At 41.0% G+C, this 18,120-nt stretch overlaps 1 protein-coding gene across 1 annotated transcript in view; it reads left to right on the forward strand.

Annotated features, from left to right (window-relative positions):
- Nucleotides 1-18,120, forward strand: part of Tnfrsf11a (TNF receptor superfamily member 11a) — a 78,550-nt gene that overhangs the window by 20,777 nt on the left and 39,653 nt on the right. The window contains exons 2-5 of the mRNA XM_008840674.3: nucleotides 7,397-7,478; nucleotides 8,764-8,889; nucleotides 12,759-12,902; nucleotides 17,366-17,459. Coding sequence (XP_008838896.1) covers nucleotides 7,397-7,478; nucleotides 8,764-8,889; nucleotides 12,759-12,902; nucleotides 17,366-17,459 — 446 coding nt within the window. The remainder of the gene's footprint in view (nucleotides 1-7,396; nucleotides 7,479-8,763; nucleotides 8,890-12,758; nucleotides 12,903-17,365; nucleotides 17,460-18,120) is intronic.

Genomic DNA, 18,120 nt, shown 5'->3' on the forward strand with positions numbered 1-18,120 from the left:
TTCCCTCTGGGCCCTTGTTTGAGTTGACATGGGTCCTGTGCTCAGTACCACCATTGCCACAAATTCACATGTGCAAGCTTCCAGTGGCCCAAAAGCCTCTGCTTCCCTGCTTCCCAGTGTTCATTAACCAGCCCTGGCTCTTACAATCTTTCTGGCCCCTCTTATGAAATGGTCCCTGAGCCATGGGTTGCTGAGGTTCAATATAGGAGTTCTATCCAAAGACACATACTCTGCAATCTCTTATTCTTTAAAAGTTGGCCAGTTGTGGCCCTCTGTGTGCCTCACACCCTATTGTATAAGGAAGCTTTACTGGTTGGAGTTGAGAGATACATTAGCTTTCACTCTACCCCTTGTTCTGCTATGTTCCATGAGCCTTAGGTGTAGTGGTTCAGCTATAGATGTGACACCTAGTACTGGGCATCTTTCAGACATATATTGTCTGTGTCTGACCAGTTGTGGAATTCTCCAGTAGCCTCCATCTGTTGCAAAAATAAGCTTCTTTGATGAGCAATGTATGGTATGCTTGTCTGTAAATATAAGGATCCATACTCAGTATATGGGAAGAAATTTCATTTATCTAGAAATGTGACAGAGATAGGGTTCTCTCTAGGAGCTATGTCCTCCACTGCCATGTGTATTTGACTTAGTTTACAGTGCCATTCATGAGTTCACTCCCATTGAGAGGGCTTTAAGTCCAATTAGATGGTTGTTGATTGCCTCCCAGATAACAGTGCCACTACTGCACCAATAGAGGTGGTTTGCTGTGCCAACAGCTTTAGGGCTGGGTTGGACCATTGATTGGTTTTCTCCCTTGGCAGCGTGCATATTATCATCTAGCATTATGATAGCTAAACTTCAAGTAGAAGGCTTCTAGGTTAGTTCCTGCTCCATTGCTCCAAGTCCTGAATCCAATGTATGTCCTGTCTTCAGCAGTAAGGTCTTATCTATTAGTTCTGGGAGAGCACCAAGAGGTTTGGCAATAGTCTGTGCTATGTTGGGAGTCTTCTAGACTACTCACATCAACCACTCAAAGGGAGGTCTCTTCTCTCTGGCATTGTGTTCCTTGCCAAGCAGCTCTCAGGTATACATATGCACTAATGTTTATACACTGTATGTGCATTTCTCATGGGGTTTCAGCAGCATCACATTTTCCTCTGGGTTTCGTAGCCCCCAAGATTCATTCATCGCTACATTTTCCTCCCATCCATCTTCCCTCCTTCGTCCCTAGTCCCAGTTCCCTCAATATCCCCACCCTCCCTCAATAACACCCACCTCCCACCATGTCCCCTCTCCCAACTACCCTCCTGCCCACATACCATGGCCCCTTGCATGTCCCTCCCTCCTCTCCTCCCTACCAAAAACTCCCACTTTCCCCAACTCCCCCCTGGTAACATCTATTTATGACTGTCCCCCTCTTTCAGGTTCTTTCTTGTTCCTTTATCTCCATGTATCCTTTTACTTTTCCTGGCTCCCGGTGTTACATCAGAATATACACTCACATAAAAGGGCTGGGTGCTACAATCCGCAAATGAGGGAGAACATACATCACTTGCTTTTCTGCGTTTGTGTTTCTTCACTTAGTAAACATTCTCTAGTTCCATTCATTTACCTGCAAATTTCATGATTTCATCTTTTCTTACTGCTGAGTAGAACTCCATTGTGTAGATGTACCACATTTTCATTATCCATTCGTCAGTTGAGGGACATTTAGTTTGTTTCTATTTCTTAGCTATTGTGAAGAGAGCAGCAACAAACATGGATGTACAGGTATCTCTACAGTAGGATGAGAGTCCTTTCGGTATATGCCAAGGAGTGGTATAACAGGATCATATGGTAGGTTCATTTTTGGTTGAGAGCTCGCCACACTGTTTTCCATAGTGGTTGCACGAGTTTGCATTCCTACCAGCAGTGACTGAATGTGCTTCTTTCTCTATATCCTCTCCAGCATTTGGAGTCATTCATTGTCTTGATCTTAGCCAGTCTGACTAGGGTAAGATGGATTTTTAAAGTGGTTTTTAATCTGCATTTCTCTAATTACTAAGGCTGTTGAGCACTTTTTAAGGTGCTTCTTAGCCATTTTTATTTCTTTATTTGAGAAACTCTCTGTTCAGGTCTATAGCCCATCTTTTTATTCAGTAATTTATTTTCTTGTTTGTTTTTTGAGTTCTTTGTATATTCTGGATATTAATCCTCTGTTGGATGTGTAGCTGGTAAAAATTTTCTTCCACTTAGTGGGTTTCCCCTTCCTTTCCTTGGTTTCCTTTGCTGTACAAATCTTTGTAGTTTAATGAGGTCCCACTTATTGATTGTTAACCTTAATGCCTAAGCAGCTGGAATCCAATTTAGAAAGTCCCTTCCTACGCCTATATCTTGGAGGGTAAAGCCTATGCTTTTCTCTAGCAGTTTCAGAGTTTCAGGTTTTATATTGAGGACTTTGATTCATTTGGAGTTGACTTTTGTGCAGAGTGAAAGATAAGGGTCCAATTTCATTTTTCTACAGGTGGAGATCCAGTTTTGCCAATACCATTTGCTGAAGATACTGTCTTTCTTCCATTGTGTGTTCTTGGTACCTTTGTCAAATATCAGGTAGATGAAATTGCATGTATGCATATCTGGGTCTTCTATTGTGTTCCATCAATGATCTAAGTGTCAATTTTTGTGCCGATACCGTGTGGTTTTTATGACATAGCTCTGTATTATAATCTAAGATCTGGTATGGTGATCCCCCCAGTGTTGTTCTTTTTGCCCAAGATTGCTTTGGCTATCTGGGGTCTTTTGTGATTCCATATGAATTTTAGGATGATTTTTTTTCTAGCTCTGTGAAGAATGTTGTGAGTAGTTTGATTGGCATTGCATTGAATCTATAAATTGCTTTTGGTTAGAAGGCCATTTTCACAATATTGATTCTGCCAGTCCATGAGCACGATAGGTCTTTCCATGTCCTAGTGTCTTCATCTGTCTCTTTCTTTAGAGGTTTGAATTTTTCATTGTAGAGATCTTTAATGTCTTTAGCTAGGTTTATTTCTAAATAACTTTTTTGAAGCTATTATGAATGGAAGGTTTGCCTTGAATGCTTTTTTCTGATTGTTTGTAAGGTTACTGATTTTTGTAAGTTGATTTTGAAACCTGCTACTTTACTGAAAGTAGTTATCATTTCTAACAGTTTTCTAGTGGAATTTTTAGGATCTCTTATGTATAGTATCATGTCATCTGCAAATAGGGATAATTTGACCTCTTCTTTTCCAGTTAGTACTCCTTTAATTTCCTTCTCTTGTCTTATTGTTCTTGTAAGAGTTTCAAGCACTGTATTGAAAAGGTGTGGAGATAGTGGACAGCCTTGTCTGATTCCTGATTTTAATAGAAATGCTTCCAGTTTTTCTCCATTTGCGATAATGTTGGCTGTGGTTTTGTGGTATATAGCTTTAATTATGTTGAGTTATGTTCCCTCCAGAAAATTCCTTCTAGAACTTTTAACATGAATGCATGTTGGATTTTGTCAAAGGCCTTTTCTGCATCTATCGAGATGACCTTGTGGTTTTTGTCTTTAAGTCCATTTATGTGTTTTATTACGTTTATTGACTTACTTATATTGAACCATCCTTGCATCTCTGGAATAAAGCTGACTTGATCATGGTGACCTTTTTGATGTGTGTTTTTCTGCAGTTTGTGAGTATGTTGTTGAGTATCTATGCATCTATGTTTATTAAAGATACCGGTCTATAGTATAGTTCTCTCTCTCTCTCTCTCTCTCTCTCTCTCTCTCTCTCTCTCTCTTTTTTTGGTTGTGTCTTTCCCTGGTTTTGGTATTAGAGTGATACTGGCTTTGTAGAAGGCTTTTGGGAGTTCTTCCTCTGTTTCTATCATTTTTGACTAATTTAAGTGGCATTGGTTATAGATCTTCTTTGAAGATCTGGTATAATTCTGCTGTGAATCCATCTGGGCCTGATTTTTTTTAGTCGGGTGGTTTTATATTACTGTTTCAATTTCCTTATTTGTTATGGGGCTGTTTAAATTGTTGATTTCTTCTTGGTTTAACTTTGGTAGTGTCCATGATTTTAGAAATTCATCCATTTCTTTTAGATTTTCAAATTTAATAGAGTATACATTTTTAAAACATTTCCTTACAATGTTCTGGATTTTTTTTTTTTTTTGGTTGTCTATTGTGATGTTTCCCCTTTCATCTCTGATTTTGTTTATTTGGATTTGCTCTTTATTTATATTGGTTAACTGGGCTAAGGGTTTGTCTATCTTTTTTAACCTTTCAAAGAACCAACTCTTAGATTCATTAACTTTTTTGTATTGTTTTCTTTGTTTCTATTTCATTAATTTCTGCTCTGATTTTTGTTATTTCTTCTCATCTACTAGATTTGGGGTTGGTTTGTTCTTGCCTTCTCAGAGTCTTGAGTTTTACTGTTAAATCATTTATATGTGCTCTTTCTGTTTTTTAATGTAGGCACTAAGGGCTATAAACTTCCCTCTTAGGGCTGCTTTTTAGGGTGATCCAGAGGTTTTGTTGCATTGTATTCTCATTGTCATTCAGTTCCAGAAATACTTTCACTTCTTTCTTAATTGCTTCTTTGACTCATTCATCATTCAGGAGTGTGTTGTTTAATCTCCATGAGTTTGTATAGTTACTACAGTTTCTTTTGCTGTTGATTATAAGCTTTATTATATTTGTTGAGATTTGTTTTGTGTCCCAGAATGTGGTCAATTTTAGAAAAATTTGCATAGGGTGCTGAGTAGAAAGTGTATTCTTTGAGCCAGGCATGGTGACACACACCTTTACAGCACTTGGGAGGCAGAGGCAGGCAGATGTCTGTGAGTTCAAGGCCAGCCTGGTCTACATAGTGAGTTCAGATCAGCTGGGACTACAGGGAGACCCTGCCTCAATGAAAAAAAAAAAGTGTATTCTTTGGTGCTTAGGTGGAATATTCTGCAGATGTCTATAAGATCTCATTTAATTCAGATGTCTCTCTGCTTATTCTTTGTCCAATTGATCTATTGAAGATAGTGGGGTATTAAAGTCACCTACTATTACTGAGTTGTGGTTAATCTGTTTTATAGTCCTAGAGTACTGTTTTTATGAAATTGGGTACTCCACAGTTTGGTGCATATATATTCACGATTGTAATAGTTTCTTGTTCAATTGTTCCTTTGATTAGAATGAAGTAACCCTCTTTATCTCTTCTGATTAGTTTTAATTTGATTTTGTCAGATAATTAGAATTGCAACACCTGCTTGCTTCTTAGAGCCATTTTCTTGGAATATTTTTTCCATCCTTTCACTCTTAGGTAGTGTCTATCTTTAAAGGTGAGATGAGTTTCTTGAGGACAACAAAAAGATGGGTTTTCTTTCTTGATCCATTCCACTAGCCTATGTCTTTTGATAGGGGAGTTGAGGCCATTGATATTTAGTGTTGTTATTGAAAGATGTGTATTGAATATTGTCATTTTAATTTCTTTGTTGTTGTGACCCTATTTTGTGTTTCTGTTATTATACCTTGCTTTGTTTTCTTTCTGTAGCTTCTTGGGCATTTGTTCCTTTCTTCAGTCCTTTGTATTGCTTCAAGCATTCTCTGTAGGGTTGGTCTGGTGCACATGAATTATTTCAGCATATTCATGTCATGATAAATTTTCTGTTTCCCTTCAACCGTGATATATAGTTTTGCTAGATAAAGTATTTTGGGTTGCCATCTATAGTCATTTAGAACTGGGAATACTTTGGTCCAGGCTCTTCTAGCTTTCAGAATTTTCATTGAAAAGTCAGCTATAATTCTGAAGCGTTCCTTTATATGTAAGTTGTTTTTCTCTAGCAGCTTTCACTACCCTCTCTTTGTTCTGTACATTTAATGTCTTTACTGCCATATGCTATGGGAGAGTTTCTGTTCTGGTCATGTGTAATTGGTGTTCTATGTGATTCTTCAATTGCTATAGGTAAGTTTTTCCTTAATTTAGGGAAGTTTTCTTCCACAATCCTGTTGAAGATCTGTTCAATGCCATTGGCCCAAGATTCTTCTCCTTCCTGTATACCTATAATTCATAGATTTGGTCTTTTCATGTTGTCCCACATTTCCTGAGTATTCCATTCTTGTGGTGTTTTGAATTTTATATAGTTTTTGCTTAAGAAGCCCAGTTCTTCAACTTTATCATCCAGTCTTGATATTCTGGTTTCCATTTCATTCATTGTGCTTGTGACATTTTCTCCTATTGTTTCTAATTTGTTTATTGAGTTTTTCAATTCCATGTTCATTTCCTTTGGATTTACTTCACTATTTCTATCTCTTTTGTGAATTCACTTTTCAAGATATGAATTGTTTTTGATATTTCATTAAGCCACATATTTGTGTATTCTTGGGCTTCCATACAAGTTCATGCCTTTTGTCTTTGAGTTCTTTTAGTTGTTTGTGTTTTCTTTAAGTTCTTTCTTCATGTTTATGATTGTTCTTTTAAATTCTACATCCTGGGGTTCCTCAGGGTGGTTCTCACTGTAGTTCACTTCTATAGTGGGTTTTGTTGGAGACATATTCTTTTGGTTTTTCATATTATTTGTATTTTTGCATTGCTGTTTGGGCTTATGGATGTTCTTTGTTGGTTATGTGTTCAGTAGGAACTTCTCCTCTGCTTTTGTTTAATTTTGGTTCTGTTTATATTGTTTATGTAGCTTGGTTACTTTTTGTTTAGGTATGGAAAATAAATTGATACATGTTTCAGGTGCTTAGAGGGTAGTAGACTGAACTGGGTGGATGGTGGGACAGGGAAGTAAGTAAGCTGGTCAGGTTACTAAGAGGGTTGGTCTGTGTCAGACAGATAAGGAGCCAGTGGAGTTGATGCTAAGGAGTTTAGCTAGTCTGGGTTAGGAACCTAGACCAGAGATCTGAGGTGGAGGAATTGGAGCCTGCCTGGGTCCAAGACTGGCCACGGACAGGGTGAGGGTGGACAAGAGGAATCCTGGGGTCATTTTTTAAAGTAACTTTTATAAAGACATTTCAACCTTCTTCATATGTGCACAAATTTTCTTTACCCTATCACCTAAGTGTCACTGAAATGTTTTTAAATGCCTAAACAACTGTAAAACCCTGTACTAAAATGTTAGGGAAAATGGGCTACCCTAGGGAAGTGACATGTTAAGGTGATAACATGTGCAGCTTATGGCATTTTCATATGCTTTTTATGAAAAAATTTGACAGTTTTTTGACACTGGGGTGGGTGTGGAAGTCAGAGGACAACTTCTGGCTTGTTCTCTCTTTCCACCATGTGAGTTCCAGCAATTGAAATCAGGTCGTCAGGCCTGGCAACAAGTGCTCTTAACTACTGAGCTATCTCGATGACACCAACAACTCACTGTGTTATCCAGAAAACAATTCGTGTGTAATGTCTGATGTCAATTTTCTTTTCAGGTGACCTTCCAGGTTGCTCCTCCATGTACCAGGGAGAGCCATTATGAGCACCTTGGGCGGTGTTGCCGCAGGTGTGAACCAGGTATTTCCGTCCCTCAGTAGCTTTCAGTGTCTACTTCCATTACCTTTTCTTTTCTTGTGCTAACAGATGAAGAAAGCAGTTCAAAGACCTTTCATGGTAGTGACAGGTAATAATGTTTGTCACTCAGAAGATAGAAATCTTTCCTTCAATAAATAATATCACCTAAAAATCAGAAGCAATTTTAGAAACTGGTGTTCAATTTGTACAATTTCCCCTAAACACTATTTCTTGAGAAGGCAAGGTTTTTCTAAAACCACATTTTAATACTTTATGATTCAAACTCTCAAAATATGAAATACAGCTTTTATTTGAAATTGTTTGCACAGAAATTTTATTTGGGAATAACCATACTGGAATTGTCACAATTAAATTGCCTAAACCTTGTTAGACCTTCTCCCATATACAGCCAAAATATAAAAGGGAGGATAGCTGTCAGCTTCCCCCATGTGTGGCCAAATGCTCCTATGTCTCTGTGAAGGGTCAGCCTGCTGGGTCCTCACTCTCTCATCATTCGAAGGTGGGTTACCTTTCAACTAAGATCCTTTGGATGTTTCAGTTACAAATAGCTCTTCAACATACAGGGACCAAGATGCAGCAATTTTTTTCTTTCAAGTACATGTGCGTGCATGTATGCACACACATGTCAGTGTGACTCTTGGTTCAAGTAAATTAGCCATGAACTCATAGTGCATATGGACCAGAGAAGGCTAACTATCCTTGATGAAGGCAGAGAGTTTGAAGATGGGAATGAGGGAGGGAAGAAGGGAGGGAGGGGGAAAGGTCCTCTTGCCTAGCCCCCTTCTTCCCTCTGTCCATTCCAGGGAACCCCTCAAGTTTTCCAGGGCACAGTTTAAATCCAGAGTTCTGCTTCTTGGTCAGCAGAACTTTGGAGGTGTAAACAAACTAAGAGACCACTGCTGACACAGCAAACCCAAGAGAGGACCACAGCAGTTACAGCAAACCCTGATAGGAAATTTCAGCCAGCAGGGAGGCCTGAGAATCCACCAGTAGTACCCTTACTGCCTGGAGGGGCCTGGTCTCATGCATTATGTTGTCTTAGAAGGCTTCTCGGAACAGGGCACATAAAGGACCAGCACATTCAAGATTACTTAATTGGAACTGGAGATCCAACCCAGGGCCTCACACATGGCCAGCATCTGCTCTTCCCAGATGTATACCCGAATCAGCATATTTTAATTTTTTAGTTCTTTTGGATTGATTGGCCCTTCTTTTTCCTGTTGTGTAGTTTTTGGTTTTGATTGGCACATTGTTCTCTCAATTTAAGGAAAATACATGTCTTCTAAATGCACTACTACCTCTGACAGTGTGTGTCTGCCCTGTGGCCCAGATGAGTACTTGGATACCTGGAACGAAGAAGATAAATGCTTGCTGCATAAAGTTTGCGATGCAGGTGGGTCCTTCACGCTGATATGAGTTGTTGGGAAGTGTAGCAATGCCATGTCCATTTTTTGTCTCTCACATCTGTTCTATAGAAGCATGTTTAGATGTGCCCAGTGCTTTTCCTTTGAAGAGTATAGGAAGAAGTTCTGCCCATGGTTTTCATCTAAACATTTTGTTCTAGAATATGTGTGTGCTGTGTTTTAATAGTGAATATATCCTACCACTGACAAAATGTTCCCACAGTGTTCCCATGTGTTTGTGCCATTTAATTCTCCATGAGTTCTGTATTTATCCCATTTTACAGATAGAGAAACTGAGACTTGGGGATTGAATGACTTCTTCAAGATTAATAGATGAGAAGCAGGATTCAGACTGATCTTCTGACTCATAATAAGCTTTATCCCTAAGCATAATGTTTGCTCAGCCCTACAGTTTATGACCTCACCAGGCTGCCATAATTTGAAGGGAGAAGAGTTGGGGGCTGCATAAAAAAATTGGGGCAGAGGGCGGACAAAGTTTCACTCTGTAGTCCAGGTTAGTCTGGAACTCACTAGGTAGTCCAGGCTCTTCTCAATTCACAACAGTGTTCCTCAGCCTGACCTGTGTTAGAATTACAGGCATGCACTAACCTGTCTGGCTCCCCCTTTTTTTTTCTCAAATTATAGCTTAATTTTAGGGATCAGGATCAAACAACATCTTATGAGCTCCTAACCTAGAGATTCTTTTCTCTTTTCTCTTTTTCTATTCTGAATATTACAGAATCTTCATGTTCATCCTGTGAGCTTCTGGTTTGGATTTTAATGGCTCTGATTTAACATATTCTTTCTCTGGTATTTCCTGTATCTCCCATGTTAGATCTAGAAGGCTGATTGGGTTCTGATTTGTTTTGACTTGAGTTTGGCAAAACACTCACTATCCACAGTATAGTTCATGTGTATGCCATTGGAACCATAGAGAGGCAGCTTATTTTTGTGTTTTTGTATGTGATATTAACAGCTACTGGTGAGCATGGCCTGAACCTTTTTTATTTCCAGTGCTGGAGATGAACCTCAAAGCCCTGCACATGCCAGGCAAATGCTCTATTACTGAGTACCAACTCAGTTTTATTAAATAGGGACATCCTATATAGCCCTGGCCTCGATCCTCTTGCCTCTGCCTCTTAAGTGCTAGGACTACAGGGGTGTGCCATCCAGCCTTGTCAGATGTGCCCTCATTAGGGGATGTAGAAAATGTCTTCTGATTCTGTCTTCCTTCTTCATTATTAGCTGGAATGCCTCATAGAAACTTCCTTCATCAATTCTTTGTCTCCCTGAAGTGCAGCAGGCACAATAAATGCTTATAACATCACTTATCACTTTCAAAACCATGACTGGATCATCCAAGCTTCCTTCCAAGGGTGTGGATTAATATGATGAACTCATGGATTTTGATGTGTCTGAGGTGCTTCAGTCTGTTGCAGTCGTTACTAGTTTTACTGGTGGTCAGATAATCCCACCTCTCTCAGGTGGCCCCAGGTCTTCTGACACACCCTATGTATCCTTACACCATCTCTTACCTCCATGCTTTTCCCACCAGCTCTTTCTCCAAGAAGCCCTGATTACTTTTAGTGGGATTTGTTTTTAAAGATTTGTTTTTATTTACGTGTGTGTGTGTGTGTGTGTGTGTGTGTGTGTGAGCATGCCTGTATTGGTGCCTGAGGAGGCCAGAAGAGGGTGTTAGATTTCCTGGAGTTGGAGTGACAGGCAGTTATGAGCCACCCAGCGTGGATGCTGGGAACTGAACTCTGCTACTCTGTAAGAGCAGCAAGTGCTCTTAACCACTGAGCCATGTTTCCAACCCCTAGTGGGATATTTTTATTTAGCCACCTCAGTCACTTTGCTAGTGCTACGGAGACTCACGACTGCTAACTTTATCTTTGTAGAATATGCCCCTATTGGATACAACTAAGAACTATTTAACACCATCATTCTTCTAATGTGTTAGAGACAGCTGGTAGATCTTAGGCTGGAGAAAGTAACGTGGAAACTCCACTGAACTGAGCATCTGATCAAGTCTTTTCTGTTTCCCATTACTTAGTAATGGCCTTGACTCATCTCTGTCTGTTGGAAATAAGAATTCATTCTGTCTGCGGCCAAAGTTAAAGGCTAATACTGAATGCATTAAGTTATTTTTAAAATGTCATCTTCCCATTCACCTACATTTTCTCAGGATACTGGTAGTATTTTGCAGAGAAGTGACATGTGTCCACGTACTACATGTTTCTACATGTTGGCTTTGGTGCTGCAAGGGCTTGGGCAGTGGGCACAGGGGTGAGTGGGGACTTCTCCAGGATCATGCTTGGGTCTGAAAAACATGAAAATAGGACATGTCTCTTTTCAGCAGGCTGTAACTTGAGACAGTAGAAGAAACAGGTTTTGATTTGCTTGTGTCTTTTCCCCTTAGAAGATAAAGTATAAAGGCCTCATAGAAAATTCAGATGAGATGGAGCCCTTCTTGGGTTCTAGGGTGATTTCAAATAATGGTATGGCTTTGTGTTATATGTGCATGTACACCTGTATAGTTGAGTCTCCTTATTCACAGTAGCTGTATTCTATAAAGTCACTGCAAACACTGAATGAGTGTGTTTTAAACCACTGCTCCTAGGAGAAATGAGGGCCTAGATTATTACAAGGTTCTGGCCCTGTTGCTTTCAGCCCATCCACACATTCTCTTATTTACATATGTTACTTGATAGATGTTGGCTCAGCATTGCACTCACAGTCCGTAGAGCCACAGCTCACACTTACACAAACTGTCTCACACATTTTCTGCGGAAGGCACATCACGGCCTTCTTGCATGTAGGAACTCCAGACAGCATTACACACAGGGCTGTTTTAAATCGGAATGTCACCAAATAAAAGCACCAAAATGAGGAAACATGGCATTGGATAGGCTATACAAAGGACACTCATTTGGACTGGTGTCATAGCTCAGTGGTAGGGTGCTTGACTGATTTATGTAAGGCTGTGGGTTCAAACCACAGGCAGAGAGGGAGGGAGACAGGGAAGAAGGGGAGGAGGGAAGGAGGGACGGAGGGAGCGGGGGAGGGAGGGAGGGGAAAGGAGAAAATCATTCTCTTCATGAGAGCAGAAACAAGGTGCAGAGCAACTTTAGCTTGCCAATGTCCAGGAATGACTGACTCCAAACATACTGCAAGTGTTGACAGAAAATGTACTGAATGGGGAATTAACAAATATAGATCTGAACAGTGATAGTGATTCTTATGTGTTGGGCACACAGTTCACAATAAATTCCCATGTGTCATATCCAGAAAAACTGGAAGACGCCAGGAGATTGAAGTACAAAAACAAGTACTTTTCTACCTGTTGGGAAAGAGTAAAGTGCACGTGATCTGGGCTGGTGGGACAGACTGATGCGCAAGTGTGGATACTACCGGCCTCTGTCCTTTCCCAACATGACTGAGCAACCCAGGATGAACCCAACCCCAGAAACCCTGTTCTCTTGGGTCCAACCTAGCCTTGGCGGTAATAATATTTATAGCATTTGAATTGACATACAACTATGCACTCTGGTGCATCTGCCCAAGTATACGTGCCTTAGTCCTTAACAATACTACTATGAAAACCGACTTTTCAGAAAGCCCACAAAATTGTTAATTATTATGAAGAAAAACCCTGTTGAATGGTTTCCTGCCAACAGGGAAGTGCAAGGAGGAACTTAGGAGTTCCTCAAACCCCGTGCCTGCAGTTGTATGAGTCACTGTGTTAGGCGGCCAGGTGGGCTGTCTGAGGCTGGGTGTGAGACAGTGCACGATGTGGACCACGCTTCTGTGCCTCCTGCCCCTCGCTGGCCACTGATCAGTCTCTTGTCTCCCGCAGGCAAGGCCTTGGTGGCTGTGGACCCTGGCAACCGCACGGCCCCGCGCCGCTGCGCCTGCACCTCTGGCTACCACTGGAACCAGGACTGTGAATGTTGCCGACGCAACACCGAGTGCGCACCGGGCTTCGGCTCCCAGCATCCCTGTAAGGTGGCACGGTTGCATGTGTGTGCGTGGATCTGACCCCACAGAGCCCTGCGGTTAACTCCAGCCCAGAGGCCTTCCAGGATTTGTCATAACTGTCATAGATACTCCAGAGAGCCAGGTGGCACCGACGAACTTCAGAGGGGGCTAACCGCCAACCTAGCCCGGTTTCTAAAGACCTTACGCAGTCAGGCCAAGTGCCCTTGTCACTGATGGAATTATAACTGCAATAACACATTTAAAAATAGTCAATGGAAGGCTGAGGAGAGGGCTCTGTCAGTACTGTGCTTGCCTCACAAGCACAAGGACCTACGTGGGATCCCAAGAACCCACATAAAAAGCTGACAGCATGTTGTGTCTCAGTAATCCCAGGTAAATGGGGAGAGCCAAGACCTTGGGATCCCCAGAGAGGCTGCCCAGCTAGCCAGCCTACTCCGTGAACTTCCAGGCCAATGAGAGACAAAAGGCTCTTTAAGAAAGACACCCCAGGCTGTACACACACACACACACACACACACACACACACACACACAGATACACACACACACACACACACACACACACACACACACACACACATACACACACACAGAGAGAGAGAGAGAGAGAGAGAGAGAGAGAGAGAGAAAGAGAGAGAGAGAGAAACACCCAGTGCACTCTTAAAAACCACCCGTTCAATCATGCACTGTTGGAAACTTTTATAGTCCTTTTCTCTCCCCTGATTTGCACCCATCCATCTTTCCCAGAGAATTTCAACCTTCTAGGGTTTTGGGGTTTTGCTTAGAAGGCTCTTCCCAATTCCCTTTTCATATTTCTTCACATAAAAAGTAGGCACTGATTTGGAATTTCACTTTTGAAAGTTTACCTTGACTAATGTTCTCAAGGTTAAAACCAGTTTTTTTCTGGATTGAGTTGTCACCATACTTGTTACTACATAATTGGTCACAAATGCATATAGTTTTTCTATATTATAGTCATAAAAGTTAAAAGCTTTTGAACTTTGTCATGAATAGGATTGACCCCAATATTCATAGAGTTATCACTGTTGCTAAAACAAAATATTTGCAACGTGGATCTGTTTCCATGTTCTGTGGTTGTTTATGTGAGTGCTGAGGACCCCTCCATTCTTCCGGCACCTCCTGAGTTATATATCCTCCATCACACGGTGATGTTACACTAGAATTTTTTTAATGCTCTGTCATCTGAGAACCCCATTGTGTCCTTCAGCTTTGTTGAAAGCAAAGAAAAAGAAATCCTTTCAAGTTACGAAAGTACTTCTTTGAGTCATTTTGTTTTCCTGACTTCTAGGAAGTATTACAAAGCAGTTTTTTCAAGATGCAACAAGTGATTATTTATGGTTGCCCATCTTTCACTTAGAGACACTCTTTAAAGCCAGAATACTTAGACTGGGGAAATTCAAATATTATTCATTTGAATTCACATAGAAGAAAAGTATCTAGCCTGGGTCTAGCTAGCATGTTGGGCCTCATATCACAGCACTGACTCGCCCACACATGCATTCTCTTAGAAACAGTCGACTTGGGCTTTTAGTCATTAAAAATGAGCCTCCCTATCAAAGACACTCCCTCAGAATTCTGATTGTAGGCCTGGGGTCCTTCCACAGGTTCACCACCTTTGTGAAGGGAAAGCCGTTGCCTTTTACCGCTTCTGAAAGGTGTTCTCTCTGCCTTCAACCCTGGGGAATGATGCATTTTGACAATAGATGGAGGTCAGGGCATGAGGAAGATGAATAAAAATTCACTCCTTGGGTGGGGCTGTAGCTTAGAGTGCTTACCTAGCACACACAAAGCCCAGAATTTGATCCTCGGTACCACATAAAATCAGGTGCGGTACTGCACACCTATAATCCCAGCAGAGGTAAAGGCAGATCAGAAGCCCAATGTCATCCTCAGCTACACAGTGAGTTTGAGAACAGCTTGAGCTGTGTGAAACACTGCCTCAAAAAAAAAAAATCACTCCTGTCCCAACTTGCAGTATATTTGAGTTCAAAAAAGGTCCCAAATACTGTTTCAACGACCACATTTTCTCAGCTGATAGGGAAAGAGAAGCAGGCCCTAGGTTCACCCACATGGTGGCTAACAACTGTTCATAACTACAGTTCCAGGGGATCTGACATCCTCTTCTGACCTCCGTGGGCATTACATGTCATGGGTGCACTTGCATACATGCAGGCAATATACTCATACACATAAAAAATAAAAATAATAAATAAAATATTTTTAAAAGAAATATAAGTTCTTTTGTAAGTATGAGAAACAGGGTGGTAAAAGGGAGCAGGGAAATGATCCCTGCAGGATGTTTCTAGTGGGTCAGAGTTACCAAAGTATCATGTGGAAGTCAAGTGTATGGAAAGTTAGACCCTGAACCTTTGTAAGTCTGGCACGCCCTTGGGAAGCTTATTTTGGAGGTCTCAGAATCTTCTAGATTGAATTCATCTTTTGTTTTTAATTTTTTATATTATTTATTACATTATTTAGTGTGTGTGTGTATGTGTGTGTATGTGTGTGTGCATGCATGCATGCGTGTACAAGCACTATAGCACAGGTGTGGAGGTCAGAGAACAACTTGTGGAATTTGGTTCTCTCCCTCCATATGTGGGTCCTAGGGAACAAACTCAGTTTGTTAGGCTTGTTGGCAAGAAACGTTACTCACTGAGCCATCTCACTGGTCCTATTTATTTATTGTCTCTGTATGGATAGGTGTGTGTGAATACAGGTGCCCTCAGAGGCCAGGGGTGTTGGATTTCCATAACTGGAGTTACAGGTGTTTGTTAGCTGCCTGACATGGGTACTGGGAAGTGAACTAGTGTGCTCTATAAAAGCAGTGTGTGTTTTTGACTGCTGAACCATCTCTCCAGCCCCTGTGTTCATCTTTATTTTTACTATTTATGTGATGGGTGTATTGCCTGCATGTAAGTGCACCTGTGTCATACAGTGTCCATGGAGGTCAGAAGAGGGTGTTGGATCCCCTGGAACTGGAGTTACAGATGGTTGTTAACCACCATCACCATGTGGGTGCTGGTATGCAAACCTAGGTTCCTCTGCAAGAGCAACCAGTGCTCTTAACCACTGAGCCATCTCTCCAGCCCCCAAACCTGTGTTCATCTTTTAAAATGATTTTTAAATTGATGTGAGTTAGTAGATGGTCCTGGCATTGTTAATATTATTTTGAAGCAAATCACACTGCCAGATCAATATGGCAATGTACCACATATATTGAGCCAAATTACAGAAATCAAACAGATACTCCCTATCTGGCATAGACCAAGGAATTTAATTCCTTATTTTAGGGCTATATTTATGAAAATAAATGACAGAAGTGCTACTAATTTCAAGAGTGATTTGTGGTTTGGGCACCAACCAATAACCTGATTTGGGTTTCATGTAGTAGACAGTATTCCTCATTGGGTCAACCAAAGGGCCGTGAGCCAAGTGGAGTAAAGATAATAGAGGAAAACATAGGAAACATCTCTTATGCTGATAATTTAGATTAGGGGGGATATGAGAGAAAAATTGTATTTACCAAGCAGGATCAGCTCTTGCTTTGAGCACTGTGGATGAAAGAAAGATCCAAAACCTATCTCATTGCTTTCATTTGTAGTTTGCTTAGAATACAGCCCCATCCATTTGCCCTCCACACTGCCTCTGTGCTATGAACAGTAGCTGCAGAGACCAAAGACCTGCAAGGCATATGATAGTTACTGTCCATTCCTTTATACAAAAACTTGACACCAGCTCTTGGTATAGAAGAAGGAGATCACAGGGTTCCTTTATGCAAACTTGGTTGCCACTCCACCACATTGCATGGTGAAATTAAGCTGGTCATTTCATGGTGGAAATGCCATCACTTATTTATTGTTCCCTATTGGCAGTGTTTCAGTGAATTGTGTTGTGTATAGGTTGAGTGTCCCTTATCCAAAATACCTGGGATCAGAAATGTTTCAGATATCAATTTTCCAGATTTTAGAATATTTCAGTTGCATAATGAGATATCTTGGGGTCAGGACAATATATTTCCCTTTAAAAAAAAAAAAAGAATAGCACTGCTGTTCCCTGCAGAGGAAGGCTGATACAGCCATAAAGGCAGAAAGACAAAGGAGAGAAGCCTGTCCGGAAAGAGGTAGACAGCAAAACTCAGCCACACAGATTTCCTGACTACGCAGTAGCATGTTAAAGCCCAAGACAGTGATTCTAACAGTAAAGGACCAGGACCAGAGTCGACTTTGCCTGGGCCTCAGACACTGGCATCAGTAGCCGGACATGAAGCTACTTTCTGAGTGTAATTCTGTAACCACCTCCTCTACCAAAGCCTGGGGGAGCTGAAGAAATGAGATGCGGATAGCCCGGCAGGCATGGGGAAAGAGTGGGAGCAGCGCCTTGGGGACTCCATCCTGGCTGATCTCTAAGTGTCTGCACTTGCTTGTGTCTGCTGGTTTTTTGACAGTGCAGCTCAACACGGACACAGTGTGCGTGCCTTGCCTCATGGGCTACTTTTCCGATGTCTTTTCTTCCACGGAGCAATGCAAACCCTGGACCAAGTAAGTGACAGTGAAGTAGCCCAAGAGGCCTCTTCACTTTTAGAAGAGTCAGCCTGTAGTGTCTCTGGTTGGAAAACAGGCTGAGTGTGTTTGGTTAGCTTCCTCTTGAAAAGAGTTTGTTGAGCAGTCTTCAGGGCTCTGCATTCCTTCCCAGAGTCAGAATCTGACCTTCTGTTGCAGCTTCTTTTTTCTTTTACCTAGCCTTACTTGGTTGAAAATTATTTATAATTTCTTTTTTTTTTTTTCAGAGCTGGGGACAGAACATAGTACCTCCAAATATGCTAGGCACAACCCTCTACAGCTGAGCTACACCTCCAGCTTGATTTAAGCCACCTATTGTCACTTACTACTTCTACTTTTCCCAACTTCCCATCCTTGCTGGTTTATTCAATTGTTTGTGTGTGTGCTTGTGTCTCTGTGTGTCTATACCTGTGTCTCTGTGTGTGAGTCTCTATGTGTTCACATATAGACGTCCCCATCTGTATAAATGTGTGCACACTGTATATACTTTGAGTTTTTCTCACCTAATATTTCTTGAAGCTCTTTACATGTTACATCTATAGGGGGTTATCTATGCCTTTTATTTTACCCTGTTTTTGATCATCTGGATAGTTCTTTTTATCAAAACTTTAATTCCAGATTTTATTTATTTTATTTATTT

Source organism: Nannospalax galili, unplaced genomic scaffold, assembly GCF_000622305.1.
Source record: "Nannospalax galili isolate Female #2095 unplaced genomic scaffold, S.galili_v1.0 scaffold298, whole genome shotgun sequence".
Lineage (NCBI taxonomy): Eukaryota > Metazoa > Chordata > Mammalia > Rodentia > Spalacidae > Nannospalax > Nannospalax galili.